The sequence below is a fragment of the Scyliorhinus canicula genome, chromosome 7 (assembly GCF_902713615.1).
Source record: "Scyliorhinus canicula chromosome 7, sScyCan1.1, whole genome shotgun sequence".
Taxonomy (NCBI): Eukaryota; Metazoa; Chordata; class Chondrichthyes; order Carcharhiniformes; family Scyliorhinidae; genus Scyliorhinus; species Scyliorhinus canicula.
The window spans coordinates 148,182,581-148,201,300 of record NC_052152.1 but is presented as its reverse complement, the minus strand read 5'-3'; the positions used below and the strand labels follow the sequence as shown (position 1 = coordinate 148,201,300).

The 18,720-nt window shown below is 48.3% G+C and overlaps 1 protein-coding gene across 2 annotated transcripts in view; it reads right to left on the bottom strand.

Moving 5' to 3' along the window:
• Positions 1 to 448: 448 nt before the first annotated feature.
• LOC119969452 (aurora kinase C-like) overlaps positions 449 to 18,720 on the bottom strand; it is a 45,691-nt gene continuing 27,419 nt past the window's right edge. For both annotated transcript variants that reach the window (XM_038803095.1, XM_038803096.1), the window contains 2 exons: positions 2,283 to 2,457; positions 449 to 1,522 (listed from right to left, as the gene is read on the bottom strand). In XM_038803095.1, coding sequence (XP_038659023.1) covers positions 1,334 to 1,522; positions 2,283 to 2,457 — 364 coding nt within the window. In that variant the 3' untranslated portion in view covers positions 449 to 1,333. The remainder of the gene's footprint in view (positions 1,523 to 2,282; positions 2,458 to 18,720) is intronic.

The following is an 18,720-nucleotide window of genomic DNA, read 5'->3' as shown; positions in this document are numbered from 1 at the left end:
CTGTGTTTCCCCCAGGGAAAGTTAAAACAGCGCTGTTGCGGGCTCTTAAAAGAGCCCGAAAGTCCGAAAAAAGCGGGAGCTGCCAAACGTGCAGCTTAGCTCTGCATCGCCGCCACCGGAAGTCGCTAGGTGAGCAAGTTCTACAGCACACCTTCAATTTTGCCATTGGATTTTACTTGTTTACTCACAAAAATAGTCAAAAGCAATGTCGGTCTACAAAATCCCTTCAGAGCTGTTTTGAAACCATAAAAATGGAGCAGCCAAGGAGATTTTTAAATTCCTAAACCTCTTCACACCAGATTCGTGATAGAGCCCAAAAGCACATTCCTTTTTCAAATAATCAGTCAAATCTATCAATCTGCCTGTGAGAGAAAGCAGTCTTCAAATATTTTAAATGGGAGAAGGGTATGTGGATGATCAGGGAACAACATGGAGGAGAAAAATAATAATAATTTCAAAAGCTAGACTTTTTTTATTAATGTATAATTATCTCAACTTGATAGATATCATAATCATGGCTATAAAATAAACAAGAAATCAAAGTGTCAAATTGGAAAGTTCATACACAAAAAAGGTGATCAAGAAACTGCACCACATCATGCATCCACATCAAAGTTCCTACATACCAAATCTCACCATTTTTAAAATCAGTGCTCGGATCATGGATATTTTTGACAGCAAGTATTTTACAATTGCAGTTTAAAGAGCTCCTCCTTTGCTACACAAGTACAACAACAGGACAGTTAGAGGTTAGCATGGAATTTGTACAATCTGGAGAGCAAGTAACTATATTATACACAGCTGAGGGACTGGTTGAATTCTGACCAGGTGCAAATGGAACTGAATTGTACAGTTGAAAAAGGTTGCAACTTCTGAACCACAGCAGGTTAATTGCACATAGGAAGAACACAGATGCCCTTCTGGTCTCTTACAGCAACCTTAGATCCATGACATTAACACAAATTTTTAAATAGTAAAAAAAAGTGTTTAAATTCAACTAGGCCATTAACCCAAAGTGACACTTATAGCAGTTGCAAAATTCACAGTTGAGTCAATGTTTCTTAGATGAAATAACAAACTCCCAAAAGAACATTAGAGAATCCACCATGAGCAGTGGAAACTGATCAGAGGGGAATGTAGACAATCCCAGAAAGTAATACAGTACAATGTACAAAGGAGGTAAATTAAGAAATTCACCAATTCTATTAGCCAGAGTTGTCAGCTGACAGGAAGTACTAATATTCTAGCACTCAGAACCAGACAAAATAGTGGCTGCAGGCTGTAAGAAAATGGTTATTGCACTGGAAAGTCTCAAAACCAACATTTCCTACATTCACATGTTGGGAACAGATGGTGTCACAGGCTCCTTCTTTTGGTTGGCTGATTTAACAGCATGTTTAACCACCCAGAAATGTTCAAGTACATCTTTCAACGGTAGTCGTTGGTTGGGGTTATGCTTCAGCAACTTAACGATTAGATCCTTTGCACCCTCTGTTACGAAGGGAGGAAACTTAAAGTCAACCTGAAAAGATGAACAAGGTACGTTTAGCACACTTATACAAGCAACATCTGAAATCATTATCAGTTTCTGTAGCATCTATTAAACAGTTGTGTTTCACATTTTCTCCAATAGGCATTGGTTTCTTTTCTTTTGGCCATTAAATTCTTCCTTTATCCTCCAACACCTTATACGATGGCTGTAATTCTAGACTGTAGCTTGCTAATAATTCCGCACAAATGAGCATGAGGATGAGCAAACTTCACCAGCTTAAATCAGAAAATTCCAATACACCATTGCTCAAGCACTCTAGGACCCTGAGCAGGTCACTCGGCCAATTTTCTCCTGACAAGGTCAGAGATATGTACCATTTATTATCTTTATCCTACCACTTTGGCTGAGATAAGGGAGAGGCTGAACCAGAAACTTTGGTAATTGGAGATGGTTTTCCTGTGCGTAATGTGGTGAATATTGCCATATAGGTTGTGGTGATTTGCAACACTGGAAATCTAAATCTGAAGTGTAACCAAAGCAGCATAGGTTAACAAGGCGTTGATTAGATTTAGATCACACTAAGTACAAAGCAAATGTGAATTGTTAAATGCTAGTTCACCTTTAATGACCGATCTTTGAATGCATGCCAAGCTGTACCCAGCTGAAAACTGTGGACCATTCAAACCCTTGGAATATTTGGCCCCAGCTCAAAAGAAACTATTTCTACTATAATTGAGCAGAGCAGTGAAGTTACAAACAGAAGGCTAACATGTTTGTCCAGGTCACTTACTTTAGAAATTCTCCTGAAGGTTTCTTGACGATCTGCTGCTTCAAATGGAGGCTGTCCTACTAAAAATTCATAACAAAGAACACCAAGGCTCCAAAGGTCAACTTTTTCGTCATGCATTTTTCCCTCAATCATCTCTGGTGGCAGATAGTCCAGGGTACCACACAATGTTGCCCGTCTACAACAAATATAACATGAAATAGGTTTTTAGCCACACCTTCGTATGCTACAACAGCAAAACCATTAAAAACAAGATTGCTAAAGACAACTCAAAATCCTATGAGGCAAATTCCGGTACAAAATTATCACCGTTTGATGTGGAAGTCATACGGATCAGAAATGAATGTAATGATATAAAAAGGTATGGACAAAGCAATGGTAGTAGTTCTCACAAGGCACTGGATGCAGAGTAGACATGGCTAGAGTAAGACTGACCAACTCAATTGAAGCAGATTTTAAAATTTCCTCAGGCTAAAAGACAAAATAATTACACTTGCTCAATTTCCAAGCGCTGAGGCACCATAGAATAAGGAAAGTTTGTTTTATAAAGGATGGTGTTTTAAAATTGGAGGAAAAAGGCAAATCAGTTGAAATCCTTGGGAGTGGACAGAACACATTCAAGTTACATATAGTCAATGTGATACCCAATAAAGGGTTAATCTAAAAAGAATGTGCAAGAAAATAGCAACTGCAGAGAGGAACATAACCAAAGACTGATTGATCACATTCCGGAAACGATAAGCAGCTTCCTGGAAACTGTTTAACCACAAGATGATATTTGCTGTGACAACATCATCGGACTGATCACATATTGGAGCCAGAGGAGATATCCTTGCCATGAGGTGGGGTCTATTGTGTCTTATAGTGAGGAACTACGAGACAAGTTAATCAACCAGCAGGAGGATGGCCAGAGAGGCTGGTTAATCAACAGTACAATATTGATGAGCAGAATTCCAGTGGATATGGTTACACACAAAGGCAGACCAGTTGAAGCTGGACAACTCCAGACCAACAATCCAGAAGCAGACCCAAAGCTAGACTTCAGCAAATACCCCAACAGCAGGCTAAATCAACCTAGGACAGATGGGCGATATCACACATCGGTATTTGGGATATTCAGTGACTTTAATAAAATAAAGCATCAAGATTCTTCTATGCATCTTGGTTATTACTCTATACCATGGGAAAGCACGTAGCAAGTGCTGCTAGACACATGTAAAATGATCTGTAGTTATTACCACCTTAACTCTGATTTTTTTTTAAAAAAGTCCCATGAACCAAGACATATTTTTCCATTGTTTAGAATCGGTAATCCATTCACATTAAGCCAAACAATCCTGGAGTCAAGTGTTGCATTTTATTTCCGCATGGAATTTTGAGATAAGAGTTTGTTTTAAATGTTTAGATTTGAGACTGACAAACAACTTCTATGCACATTACATATGTGAATGTTAAGACTTGGGTTGTTTGAGATAAATAAAGCAAAATCAGTCCATCTAATCCGAATCTGGAGGGAGGTTTTTGAAATCTGATTCCGCCAGATAAGTTGTGGCCAAGTTCAGAAGCAGAAGGAGGTAGTTGTAAAAAGGGTCTGGGAGGACACATAAGAAAAAATATATTTTCACACTTGTTTTACTAGCCAAAAAAACCTATCGTAGCCATTGCTCTGATCAGGCCTATGAAATAAAATAATTTAATGGAATTTATATATCTGGCATTTTTAATCATCTGCCTGCAGAGAACATCCAGCTCCAAGCACAGATATTGTTATGCTACATAGAATTTGGACTGTACCCATACAGTTCAATAACTATAAACAAATTGTTTAAGGGGTGGCTGCCACTTCAGTATTACAAGATTAAAATTCGTAACATTTTGCACAGCCAAGTGTCAATATAGGAAAAGCTCTCAAAATTAAAAAAAGCTATTATCCACAATGGATCCTTTTTAGTATTATTCCACGTCTGGGGATTAATAACGATTATGTACTTCAATACCCATTTATTCGCCCAAAGTGATCACAAACACCAGCGTGAAAGTGCTTGATCATCATGCACATGATGAAAGACAACTTGCTGGATCAGTCCAGCATGGTCCCCTTTGGCAACCATCGCAACTCATTTGTTAAATATATAGTTTGGAAATAATTCTGCTACTCACCGGTATCCCCATCAGGTTCTTAATTCAAGCAAGCAATCAAAACTGTCTGCCTTAATAATTACCACCATCTCACTTCTGGCTTCCCTTTCAATCCCAATTCAGACTTCTCAACTAACTTCTAATGTAATTTGGGGCAGCATGGTAGCACAAGTGGATAGCACTTTGGCTTCACAGTGCCAGGGTCCCAGGTTCGATTCCCCACTGGGTCACTGTCTGTGAGGAGTCTGCACGTTCTGCTGTGTCTATGGCACCTGAGTGAAGCAACTTCTTGCAAGCTGTACCCAGCACACCCTCTAATTCTATCTTTTACTCTCGTTCGAGAACAAAGTACAAAGCAAAGTACAACACAGGAACAGGCCCTTCAAGCTTGTGTCGACCATGCTGCCCTTCTAAACTAAAATCTTCTACACTTCCTGGGTCCGTCTCCCTCTATTCCCATCCTATTCATGTATGTGTCAAGATGCCCCTTAAATGTCATTTTCGTCCCTGCTTCCACCACCTCCTCCGGCAGCGAATTCCAGGCACCCACTACCCCTGTATGTATAAATTTTTTAAAAATTAAAAAATTTGCATCATACATCTCCTCTAAACCTTGCCCTTCGCACCTTAAACCTATGCCCTAGTAATTGACCACTCTACCCTGGGAAAAAGCCTCTGACTATCCTCTGTCTATGCCCCTCATAATTTTGTAGACTCCCAGAGACCTGGAAAACACCACAGAAGCTGGAACCTCCAGTCTGCTGCTCTCCAACAATCAGACCATGGACCCAGCCATCACCTCACCCGCAATCCCAGAGACGCCATCCACTTACCAGCCTTCACCCCATCCATGCCAGAGCATGGTCTGCACATCCACCAACCCGTGAAGACAAATTGCAGCCCGGAACGCTCGACCGCGCAGACCCACCTACCGACGCAGGAACCACAAGCAAGGCAACAAATCTTCCATCCACACACCGACCAGAGTGAATAACCTCATTGGACACAACTATTCACTTACACTGCATACTGCATACTCTCACTTTCTCCCAGGCTCGAAAAGAACTAGTCACTCCAGGAAGTGGGGAAAACGTGCAGGCGAGAGTGAAACAACACGGTGCCAAAATCCCTCTGCCTAGCTTACTACTAGCTAATGTCCAATCTCTAGAAAACAAGCCAGATTCACTTTTCAAAGAGAACTAAGGGACTGCTGTGTGCTCTGTTTCACTCACTCCTGCTTCACCAGACTGTGCCCTACAACCAGAGGGCTTCTCAATCCACCAAATGGACCGTACGGCAGCCTCAGGCAAAGCAAAGGGAGGTGCAGTCTGCCTCCTAATCAACACCTTCTGGTTCCTCCCCGGACCTAGAATACCAGATGCTAAAATGCAGCCCCTACTACCTTCCTCGGGAGTTCAGCTCCGTTATCCTGACGGCAGTTTACATCCCACCCCACGCGAATGTGAAAAATCGCACTGGACGAATCATTCACCACCTCAAAGAGCCTTGAAACAAAACATCCCGAGACCTTGTTCATTGTAGCTGGGGACTTCAATCAGGACAAGCTCAAGAGCATACTACCAAGTTAGCACCAACACGTCACCAGAGGCCCAAACATCCTGGACCACTGCTGCACAAATATCAAACATGCCTACCGCTCTATCGCCCGCGCATACTTTGGCAAATCTGACCATAAGGCTGTACACCTGCTCCCGTCTTATAAGCAAAAACTGAAGCGGGAGAATCCGTCAGAAAAAGTAGTGCATTGTTGGCCCGAGGAATCGGGTGATCTCCTATGGGTCTGCTTAGAGTCAGTGGAATGGTTAGTATTTTAAAACTCTGCGACCAGCCTGAACAAGTACGCCACTACAGTAACTGACTTCATGAACAAGTACGCCACTACAGTAACTGACTTCATTAGTAAGGTGTGTAGAAGACTGTGTGCCAAAGAAGCAAATCCGCATGGTTCCCAACCGGAAACCCTGGATGAACAGGGATATCCACTGCTTGCTGAAGTCTAGGTCTGAGGCGTTCAAGTCAGGCGACCCTGACCTCAACAAGAAAGCCAGATATGATCTAAAGAAATCCATCAAAGATGTCAAAAGACAGTACTGGACCAAGCTAGAGTCCCAGGCTAGCCAAACGGATCCCCGCCATCTATGACACGGTCTGCAAGACATAACGGGCTACAAGATAAAGGCATGTAAAATAGTCGGCTCCAACACCTAATCCCTGATTAGCTAAACGCATTCAATGCCTGTTTTGAGCAAGAGGTCAGCAAGAGGGAGCCCTCCACCCCAGATGAACTTGTATGCGAGATCACCACTGCAGACGTCAGAGCAGCAGCCTTCTCAATGGTCAACCCACGGAAAGCCACTGGCCCAAATGGGGTACGCGGACGAGCACCCCGGTCTTGTGCGAATCAGCTGGCGGGGGTATCCGCAGATACCTTCAACATCTCTTTACAACAATCGGAGGTCCCTATCCGCTTCAAGACAACGACCATCATCCCTATACCAAAAAAAATGTCAAGCAGCGTGCCTTAATGACTATCGTCCAGTGGCTCTGACATCCATCATCATGAAGTCCAAAGATGTGCAGGTTAGGTGGATTGGCCCTGATAAATTGCCCTTGGTGTCCAAAATTGCCCTTAGTATTGGGTGGGGTTACTGGGTTATGGGGATAGGGTGGCGGTGTTGACCTTTGGTAGGGTGCTCTTTCCAAGAGCCGGTGCAGACTCGATGGGTCGAATGGCCTCCTTCTGCACTGTCCATTCTATGAGAAGTGCCTCGAAAGGTTAATCATGGCACAAATCAACTACAGCCTCCCGGATTGCCTTGATCCACTAGTTCGTCTACTGCTGCAACAGGTCCACAGCATACGCCATCTCCATGGCCCTGCACTCTACCCTGGAACACCTAGATAACAAAGACACCCATGTCAGACTCCTATTTATCGACTACAGCTCAGCCTTCAACACCATCATTCCTACGAAACTCATCTCCAAACTCCGTGGCCCTGGCCTCAGCTCCTCCCGGATCCTGAACTTTCTAACCCCCAGGCCACAATCAGTAAAAATAGACAACAACATCTCCCCCACGATCATCCTCAACACCGGTGACCCACAAGGCCGTGTCCTCAGCCCCTACTATACTCCTTATACACCTATGACTGTGTGGCCAAATTCCCCCGATTTTCAAATTTGCTGAAAACACCACCGTCGTGGGTCGGATTTCAAACAATAACGAGACAGAGTATAGGAATGAGATAGAGAATCTGGTGAACTGGTGCAATGACAATAATCTCTCCCTCAATGTCACAAAACAAAAGGAGATAGTCATAGACTTCAGGAAGCGTAGTGGAGAACATACCCCTGTCTACATCAATGGCAACAAAGTAGAAAGGGTCAAGAGCTTCAAGTTTTTAAGTGTACAGATCACCAACAGCCTGTCCTGGTCCTCCCATGCCGACACTATAGTTAAGAAAGCCCACCAACGACTTTCTCAGAAGACTAAGGAAATTTGGCACGTCAGCTACGACCCTCACCAACTTCTACAGATGCACCATAGAAAGCATTCTTTCTTGCTGTATCACAGCTTGGTATGGAGCCTGTTCTGCCCAAGACCACAGGAAACTACAAAAGGTCATGAATGCAGCCCAGTCCATCACACAAACCAGCCTCCCATCCAGAAAGGCAGCCAGCATAATTAAGGACCCCATGAACCCCAGGCATACACTCTTCCACCTTCTTCCGTCAGGAAAGAGATGCCAAAGCTAGAGTCAGTTGGTACATGACCTCAAAAACAGCTTCTTCCCTACTGCCATCAGACTTTTGAATGGACCCAACTCGTATTAAGTTGATCTTTTCTCTACACCTTGCTACAACTGTAACATTATATTCTGCAGTCTCTCCTTCCTTCCCTATGTATGGTATGCATGGTTTGTACAGCATGCAAGAAACAATACTTTTCACTGCATACTAATACAGGTGACAATAAACCAAATCAAACCAAACAGTCCAAACATGTGGTTAGGTGGATTGGCAATGATAAATTGCCCTTGGGTAACCAAAAAGATTCGATGGGGTTATTAGGTTACGGGGATAGGGTGGAAATGAGGGCTTAAGTGGGGCGGGTGCAGACGCGATGGGCCGAATGGCCTCCTTCTGCACTGTATGTTCTATTATACTGCTTTTAGATCTGGACTATTTGCCCTGGTGTTATTCTACTTAGACATCAATGCCTGGGAGACCATTGCTCAGAAGAGACCTACTTAGATGAACCTCCCAATTGAAAGGACGATTCTCCAAGGATACTGGGTGGCAAGAGGTGGCCCGGAAAAGAAGCCAGAGCCGAATACCAGCTATCGAGACCATGTCCTAGAACAAATCGGTCAAGTTACGACACTAGGATTGGGCTCATCAGCCATACAAGGACCTGCAGAACCCATGGCCAGTAACAGTTGCTTAGGTGGGCAATCACACATTAATGAGCGATCAATGATTTTTATGACCATATGGAATGCACCTCCAGAGATCCAGAAGCATTGAAACCTGGCAACAAGTGCAGGAAATTATCATTTTCAACATCCTACTGACTGTGACTGGAACTATTGCAATTCGAACGGTGACAGAAAACTGCTGAAAAATAAAAGACCACTGATAAGAGGCTGTTTTATTTATATAGGGGCTAGTTGAATGCATGCAGCCAAGCCACAAAATATTTTTTTTTTTTTTTTTTTATATATAAAGGGTCTTGCCTGTGGGAACCCAGTCATTTTCTCATAATGCATTCACCATTGTATTCAGTACAGAGAACGGATCAATCTGTGTAATCAGTTCTAGCTAGATCTCCACCAAACTGTGAAACATATCCAGTATTTTTCCTCAAGACTGCACACGCAGACACCAAGCTAGTTTTGATAGGCATCAGTCAACCTCAAGTAATGTCCAATGTTTGATTAACACGTTATTCTCCAAGTAACAGACATTCATGTGAACAAATCAAGAGGTCTCAGCTGATAATTAGAAGCCAATGAACGTAAACGAGGAGTTCAATCAGAGACAAGAATTCCATTAAAAGTAGAACCTCATGGTTGAGATACTTTGTTCCGGAATTTTTGAATCATCTATTGTGTGTGTGTTTTAGTGACTTGTGTTTATGCTTCACTTTCTGTATGGTTTGATATTTTGTTTTGAAGTTTCATTCAGTTCTTAATCAAGTGTATACCAGTGAGTAACTAACAAAGTCATACTTTGACACCTCCCACCAATCAGACTACCAATTCTTATTGGAAGAGAATTAGAAGAGAAAAATAAGTCCCTATAACCAGATTCCCAACACCACCTCCTTTTTGATCTCAATGTAACCCAGACTATCTATACACCCTTCCCCAGACTCATCATCCACCAAGTCCTTCTCTTTGCTGAATACTGATGCTAAGGAAGAGGCTTTATAAATGCAATGTGCTGGATATTCCAACAATGACCTTCAGGCGGATCCACTCAAAATCTCTTGGAAACACACAATGGATGAATAAAATAGGAGGCTGTTAGCTACTAGAGAGATTGCAAGAACACAGTGTCAAGAAAGTGGAGAGGAAACAGGCCAAAGGCCACTCTTGCTTTTGGAATAAGTGTGTCATCCAGTTCAAGAGGTCAACTCTACCAGAAACCCAATTGATGAATAGAGATCTAGTAATAACAAAGAAAGCAGCTAATTTAAATTGGTCACAGCATTTAAATTTATGACCCAAGGACACTTACTGCACATTTTACTTTTTAAAAACTGGACTGTGCAGAGAGCTGAATGCTTGACGTCACTGGTTATATTTCCGGTTTAGTGGCCAATAGATCTGCTCTTTTTTTTTGGAAATAATTTTTATTGAAAAATTTTGAATTTATACAACAACGAACCATAATAAAATACCAAAAATAACAATATTAGCAATCATAAACATTCACCCCACCTCCATGAACAACACTGCATTTTGACAACAACGCAAATTAACACAATATTAAGTTACATAATAGAAACTACAATAAGGAACACCCCTCCCCGGGTTGCTGCTGCTATTGACTAAGATACCTATCTTGAGCCAGGAAGTCCAGAAAAGGCTGCCATCGTTTATAGAACCCTTGTATTGATCCTCAGGGCAAATTTGACCCTTTCCAATTTTATAAATCCCGCCATGTCACTGATCCAGGTCTCCACACTTGGGGGCCTCGCATCATTCCACTGTAGCAAGATCCTTCGTCAGGCTACTAGGGACGCAAAGGCCAGGACACCGGCCTCTTTCGCCTCCTGCACTCCCAGCTCTACCGCAACTCCAAAGATCGCGAGTCCCCACCCTGGTTTGACCCTGGATCCAACCACCCTCGACACCGTCCCCGCCACCCCCTTCCAGAATTCTTCCAGTGCTGGGCATGCCCAAAACATATGGCCGTGGTTCACTGGACGCCCCGAGGTTCACTGGACGCCCCGAACATCTGGTGCACCTGTCCTCACCCCCAAAGAACCTACTCATCCTAGTCCCGGACATGTGGGCCCAGTGCAGCACCTTAAATTGGATGAGACTGAGCCTCACACATGAGGAGGAAGAGTTGACTCTCTCCAAGGCATCCGCCCAAGTTCCGTCCTCTATCTGCTCCCAGAGTTCCTCCTCCCATTTAGCCTTCAGCTCCTCCACTGATGACTCCTCCACCTCCTGCATTACCTTATAGATGTCAGACACCTTCCCCTCTCCGACCCACACCCCCAAAAGCACTCTGTCCATCATCCCCCGCGAGGGCAGCAAAGGGAATCCCTCTACCTGTCGCCTAGCAAACACCTTTACCTGCAAGTATCTGAACATGTTCCCGTGGGGAAGTCCAAATTTATCTTCCAGTTCCCCCAGGCCCGCAAACCTCCCGCCAATAAATAGGTCCCTCAATTTACTGATGCCCACCTTCTAAATCCCTGTTCCCCGGGATGAACCGATGATTGCCACCCAATGGAGCCTCCATCGAGCCCCCTGTTCCCCCCCCCCCCGATGCCGTCTCCACGGTCCCCAGATTCTTGGGGTCGCCGCCACCACCGGGCTCGTGGTAAACATCTTAGAGAGCGGCAACGGCGCCGTTACCATGGCACCCAGGCTCGTACCCCTACACAACACCATCTCCATTCTTTTCCACGCCGCCCCGCCATCACCCATTTACGCACCATTGACACATTGGCCGCCCAATAGTACCCCAGAAGGTTGGGCAGCGCCAGCCCGCCTCTCCCTCCCTCGCTCCAGGAACACCCTCTTCACTCTCAGAGTCCCATGTGCCCACACAAAGCTCAAAATACTGCTAGTCACTCTCCTAAAGAAGGTCCTGGGGATAAAGATGGGCAGGCACTGAAAGAGGAACAAGAACCTCGGAAGCACCGTCATTTTGACGGACTGCACCCTCCCCACCAACGACAATGGCAGCATGTCCCACCTCGAACTCCTCCTCCATCTGATCTACAAGCCTGGTGAAATTATGTTTGTGGAGAGTCCCCCAGTCCCTGGCCACCTGCACCCCCAGGTACCTAAAGCTCTCCCCTGCCCGCCTAAGCGGGAGCCTACCAATTCCTTACTCCTGGTCTCCAGGGTGCACCACAAACACCTCACTCTTGTAATAGATCTGCTCTTTGACTTTTAAGAGAACCTTGTTGCATTAACCTCTTATTGCTCACAGCCAAATAGTTAAATATATTCATATTTAGAAAAGACATATCCTTGTGAAAAAGAAACGGACCGTCATGACCAACTAACATGGTTCAATAGAGGTGAGCCAGTTTACCCATTCTCACCGGTTGTACCTTTTCCTGCTTCAAGTGAAGCAAGGAATATTTGCAGACAGTAACACTTCTGATTCACCAGACATGATTCAACTTTTTACCCCACAACACAAGACCCAAGATCTGGATCCTCCATCATTGGAGTTCAACAAGAGGGCAGCACGGTGGCCTAGTGGTTAGCACAACCGCCTCACGGTGCTGAGGTCCCAGGTTCGATCCCGGCTCTGGGTCACTGTCAGTGTGGAGTTTGCACATTCTCCCCGTGTCTGCGTGGGTTTCGCCCCCACAACCCAAAAATGTGCAGAGTAGGTGGATTGGCCACACTAAATTGCCCCTTAATTGGAAAAAATAATTGGCTAATCTAAATTTATAAAAAAAAAAAAAAAAAAAAATTGGAGTTCAACAAATGATGGAGACTGGGACTTCCGGTGCGCATCATGAAGTGAGTGAGCACACAGAGGCAGCTCCTGCCTAAGGTTGCAGAAAAGAGCTCTTTTTTGGGCAGCACGGGTTGGAATTTCGATGAAAAGGCGTGGGTGAATGTTCAAGGAGTATTTTCCCCCAGGAATAGGATGTTTCTTGGTTATCAGACCCTCAGAAACAGTGCAAGATTTGTCAGAACAGCAACAAACAAAAGCCTCTGCAAGCATGCTAGTGGGGGAAGGGCCAGCTTATAGGTCTCAAGCTGACCCGAGGGCCTTTATGAAAGCTGAATTCTAGCAGCAGAGGGAAGAACTGTGAAAAGATCTCACCAAGGCCATTGAAGAAGCGGAGACGGACTTCCGGTAGCGGTGATGCGGAGCTAAGCCGCACGTTCAGTGGCTCCCATTATTTTCGGACTTTGGGGCTCTTTTAAGGGCTCGTAGTGGTGCTGTTTCGACTTTTCCCCGTGTGGGAACACTCCTTCTCAGATTCTCCACCGGTGGATGGCCTGGACTAGGAGTGGAGTGGTCAGAAAATCAGCTTTGCAGCACCGCAGCTCCCGCTACTCAAGGACTTTTGGGCCGATTTGAGGGCCCCAAACGGCGCTGTCTCGACGAATCCCGGTGGGGGAAGGTGTCTAGAGGAGCATTCCCCATAATTTATGGTGCTCACCCGGAGTGGGGCAAAGGAAAAAGCTGCAGCAGCTCCCCAAGAAAAGCAGGGGAAGGAGGACAAAATGGCGGCCGGCAGAACACCCGAGGACTGGTGGAAGTGGGCGCAGGAGCAGCAAGCTGCTCTTCTGCGCTGTTTTGCGGAGCTGAAGGCTGAGTTGCTGGACTCACTGAATGAGACTACCAACAAGCTGCTTGGAGCTCAGGCGGCCCAGGAGGTGTCTATCCGGGAGTTGCAGCAGCAGGCCGCTGAGCGGGAGGAGGAGGCCGTGGTCCTTGTGGGGAAAGTGGAGTTGCACAAGGCACTTCACAAAAAGTGGCAAGACCGCTTGGAGGAGCTGGACGTTCGCACGAGGCGAAAGAATTTGAGGATCCTGGGCCTGGCGGAGGGGTCGGATCTCCCGTCGTACGTGACCACAATGTTGAGCTCGTTGATGGGAGCAGGGTCCTTCCATTTGCCCCTGGAGCTTGAGGGAGCTCACAGAGTGCTGGCCAGGAGGCCTAAGGCAAATGAACCCCCGCGGGCGGTGCTGGTGCGGTTCCATCGATTTAGTGACTGGGAGTGTGTGCTGCGCTGGGCCAAGAAAGAGGAGCAGCTAGTGAGAGGGTTCGGTAGTGCGAATCTACCAGGACTGGAGTGCGGAGGTGGCAAAGCGGAGGGCCGGGATCAACCGGACGAAGGCGGTGCTGCATGCCAAGCAGGTCAGATTTGGAATGCTACAGCCTGCGCGTCTGTGGGTGACATACAAGGACCGACACCACACTTAGAGTCCCCGGAGGAGGCGTGGGCCTTTGTACAGGCGGAGAAACTGGACTCGAACTAGGATCTGGGGACACACTATGGCCGTTGCTGTTTTCGCTGTTGCCGTTCTTCAATTTTGACATGCGTTTTTATTTATGCTGCTTCTCTTTTTGCTGTGTTTCCGGGTGGATTTGTCTGTTGGGTATGGGTATGTGGGGAACGTTGGGGGTATGTGCTTTATATGTTCTCTTCTGTACGGGGCCAGGGGTTGGGGTGAAACTGGATTTTGAGGAGCTGCGTCGGAAGGGTGGGGTGTGGCAGTGTGAAAGCGCGGGCTTTCCTCTGGTTGTCCGTGCTGCGGAGCGGGGGGGCGGGGGAAGAGCTGGAGGTGGGGCCGTGGCCTCTACTGGTTCTTTCCCGCACTGAAGCGGTGCCAAGGAGGTGTGGCAAGAGGGGGATGACCCCATGCCGGGAGATGAGTTTTGGCAGGAGCTGCCGGGTGAGCAGAAGTCAGCTGACTCACGGAAGTACCATGGAGGGTGCGTCGCGGCTAGGTGGGGTCCTAGCCTTGGGGGGGGATACCGGGTTGCTGCTGGAATGGCCAGGAAGGAGCTGGCATGGGCCGTGGGGGGGTGGGGGTAAGAGGAGAGGCGTTATCGCCATGGGGAACAGGTCAGGCGGGGCGAGCTGGCCTGGGGCGAGCAGTTGATAAGCTATGGCTAGCCGGCGGGGGAGAGGGGCAGGTTGCTCTCTGATTCGGCTGATTACCTGGAACGTGAGGGGGCTGAACGAGCCAGTTAAGAGAACCAGGGTATTTTCTCATCTGAAGGCGGACGTGGCTATGCTCCAGGAGACCCACTTGAAGATGGCGGACCAGGTTAGTCTGAGGAAGGGGTGGGTGGGGCAGGTTTTTCACTCCGGATTGGACGCGAAGAACCGGGGGGGTGGCGATCCTGGTGGGGAAGAGGGTGGCGTTCGAGGCGGTGTCGGACCAGGAGGGCAGATATATTATGGTGAAAGGTAGGCTGCAGGGAGAGAAGGTGGTGCTGGTTAATGTATATGCCCCGAATTGGGATGATGCTGGCTTCATGAGGCACTTGTTGGGCCGCATTCCGGACCTGGAGGCAGGGGGCCTGATCATGGGGGGAGACTTTAACACAGTGCTGGAACCCCCACTGGACCGGTCCAGTTCAAGGACGGGTAGGAGACCGGCGGCGGCCAGAGTGCTGAGGGGGTTTATGGACCAGATGGGAGGGGTGGATCCCTGGAGGCCGAGAGCACGGGAGTATTCCTTTTTCTCCCATGTCCATAGGGTCTATTCCCGAATAGATTTTTTCATCTGAGCAGGGGATTGATCCCGAAGGTGCAGGATGCAGAGTATTCGGCCATAGCGATTTCAGACCATGCTCCGCACTGGGTTGATCTGGAGATGGGGGAGGCGCGGGACCAGCGCCCGCTCTGGCGCCTGGATGTGGGGCTGCTGGCTGATGAGGAGGTGTGTAGGAGGGTCCGGGGAAGTATTGAGGGGTATCTTGATACCAATGATACGGGGGAGGTCCGGGTGGGGATGGTCTGGGAGGCTCTGAAAGCAGTGATCCAGGGAGAGCTGATCTCCATCCGGGCCCATAGGGAAAGGAGGGAGAGGAAGGAGAGGGAGAGACTGGTGGGGGAGCTCCTGGATGTGGACAGGAGATACGCGGAGGCACCGGAGGAGGGGTTGCTGGGGGAACGGCGCAGTTTGCAGGCCAAATTTGACTTGTTGACCACCAGAAAGGCGGAGACACAGTGGAGGAGGGCGCAGGGCACGGTATACGAGTATGGGGAGAAGGCGAGCAGGATGTTGGCGCATCAGCTCCGCAGGCGAGATGCGGCTAGGGAAATTGGTGGAGTGACGGATAGGGGTGGGAATGTAGTGCAGAAGGGGACAGAAGTAAATGGGGTCTTTAGGGACTTCTACGAGGAACTGTACCGGTCAGAACCTCCGATGGGGAGAGGGGGGGATGGAGAGCTTCATGAACAGGCTACGGTTCCCAAGGGTTCAAGAGGAGCTGGTAGAGGGGCTGGGGGCGTCGATAGAGTTGGAGGAGCTAGTCAGGGGGATTGGACAAATGCAGTCAGGTAAGGCGCTGGGGCCGGACGGGTTCCCGGTGGAATTTTATAAAAAGTATGCGGATCTGGTGGGCCCCCTGTTGGTGCGAGCCTTCAATGAGGCATGGGAGGGGGGGGGGCTTTGCCCCCGACGATGTCGCGGGCACTGATCTCTCTGATCCTAAAGCAGGATAAGGACCCCTTGCAGTGTGAATCATACAGGCCTATCTCACTCCTCAATGCTGACGCTAAGTTGCTGGCGAAGAGCCTGGCAACCAGGATAGAGGACTGTGTGCCAGGGGTGATACACGAGGATCAGACAGGATTTGTCAAGGGACGGCAGCTCAACACGAATGTGCGGAGATTGCTAAATGTTATTATGATGCCGGCAGTGGAGGGGGAGGCGGAGATAGTGGTGGCGCTGGATGCAGAGAAAGCGTTTGATAGAGTTGAGTGGGGGTACCTGTGGGAGGTGCTGGAGCAGTTCAGATTCGGGGAGGGATTCATCAAATGGGTGAGGCTGCTCTACGCGGCTCCGATGGCAAGTGTAGTTACCAATGAAAGGAGGAGATCGGAGTACTTTAGGCTCTACCGTGGGACTAGGCAGGGGTGCCCCCTGTCCCCCTTGCTCTTTGCACTGGCGATTGAACCTTTGGCTATGGCGTTGAGGGAGTCAGGGAGATGGAGGGGTCTGGTGCGGGCTGGGGAGGAACATTGTGTATCGCTGTATGCGGACGACCTGCTGTTGTATGTGGCGGATCCAGAAGGGGGAATGCCGGGGGTGATGGAGCTGTTAGCGGAATTTGGGGGCTTCTCGGGCTATAAGTTAAATTTAGGCAAGAGAGTGAGGTATTTGTAGTACACCCGGGTGATCAGGAGGAGGGAATTGGGAGACTCCTGTTTAAGAGGGCAGTGAAGAGTTTCAGATACCTGGGGGTGCAGGTGGCCAGGAGTTGGGGGACTGTCCATAAGCTTAATTTTACCAGGCTGGTGGAGCAGATGGAGGAGGAATTTAAAAGGTGGGACATGGTGCCGCTATCGTTGGCGGGTAGAGTGCAGTCCGTCAAAATGACGGTTCTCCCTAGGTTCTTGTTCCTTTTTCAGTGTTTGCCCATCTTTATCCCTAGGGCCTTTTTTAAAAGGGTTACTAGCAGCATCATGAGCTTTGTTTGGGCGCATGGGACCCCGAGGGTGAAGAGGGTCTTCTTGGAGCGGGGTAGAGATGGGGGGGGGGCTGGCATTACCCAATCTCTCGGGGTATTATTGGGCGGCCAATGTGTCGATGGTGCACAAGTGGGTAATGGAGGGGGAGGGGGCAGCATGGAAACGGATGGAGAGGGCGTCCTGTGGAGATACAAGCCTGGGGGCCCTGGTAACGGCGCCGTGGCCGCTCCCTCCTACGAGGTATACCGCGAGTCCGGTGGTGGCGGCTACCCTAAAGATTTGGGGGCAGTGGAGGCGACATAGGGGAGAAGTGGGGCGCTCGATGGAGGCTCCGTTAAGGGGGAACCATAGGTTCGTCCCGGGGAACATTGATGGGGGATTTCAGGGTTGGTACAGAGCGGGCATCAGACAGCTGAGGGACCTGTTTATTGATGGGAGGTTTGCGAGCCTGGGGGAGTTGGAGGAGAAATTTGGGCTCCCCCGGGGAACATGTTCAGGTATCTGCAGGTAAAGGCATTTGCTAGGCGGCAGGTGGAGGGATTCCCTTCACTTCCCGCGAGGGGGGTGAGCGACAGGGTGCTTTCGGGGGTCTGGGGCGGAGAGGGGAAGATATCCGATATCTACAAGGTTATGCAGGAGGCGGAGGAGGCGTCAGTAGAGGAGCTGAAAGCTAAGTGGGAGGGGGAACTGGGGGAACAGATCGAAGACGGGACATGGGCTGATGCCCTGGAGGGGGTTAATTCTTCCTCCTCGTGTGCGCGGCTTAGCCTCATCCAATTCAAGGTGCTGCACCGGGCCCACATGACTGGGACAAGGATGAGTAGGTTCTTTGGGGGTGAAGACAGGTGTGTCAGGTGCTCGGGGAGTCCAGCAAACCATGCCCATATGTTCTGGGCATGCCCTGCGCTGGAGGAGTTCTGGAAGGGGGTGGCGAGGACAGTGTCGAGGGTGGTGGGATCCAGTGTCAAGCCAGGATAGGGACTCGCGATTTTTGGGGTTGGGGTGGAGCCGGGAGTGCAGGAGGCGAAAGAGGCAGGTGTGCTGGCCTTTGCGTCCCTAGTAGCCCGGCGAAGGATCTTGCTACAATGGAAGGATGCGAGGCCCCCAAGCGTGGAGACCTGGATCAATGACATGGCGGGTTTCATTAAGCGGGTCGGTACAAGGGTTCTTTAGGCGGTGGCAACCTTTTCTCGACTTTCTGGCTCAACGATAGGGTACGGGGACAGTAGCAGCAGCAACCCGGGGGGGGGGGGCGGACGATGACTATATTTGTTTATTTAATTTAAATTTATTTTGAAGTTCTTTTGTTGTTCATTGGGGTTGGGGGGGTGGGGGATGGGATACATGCGTCGATACGGTCTGGGGGTGGTACGGTTATTATGGGTTATTTTGTTGCATTTCATTGTTTG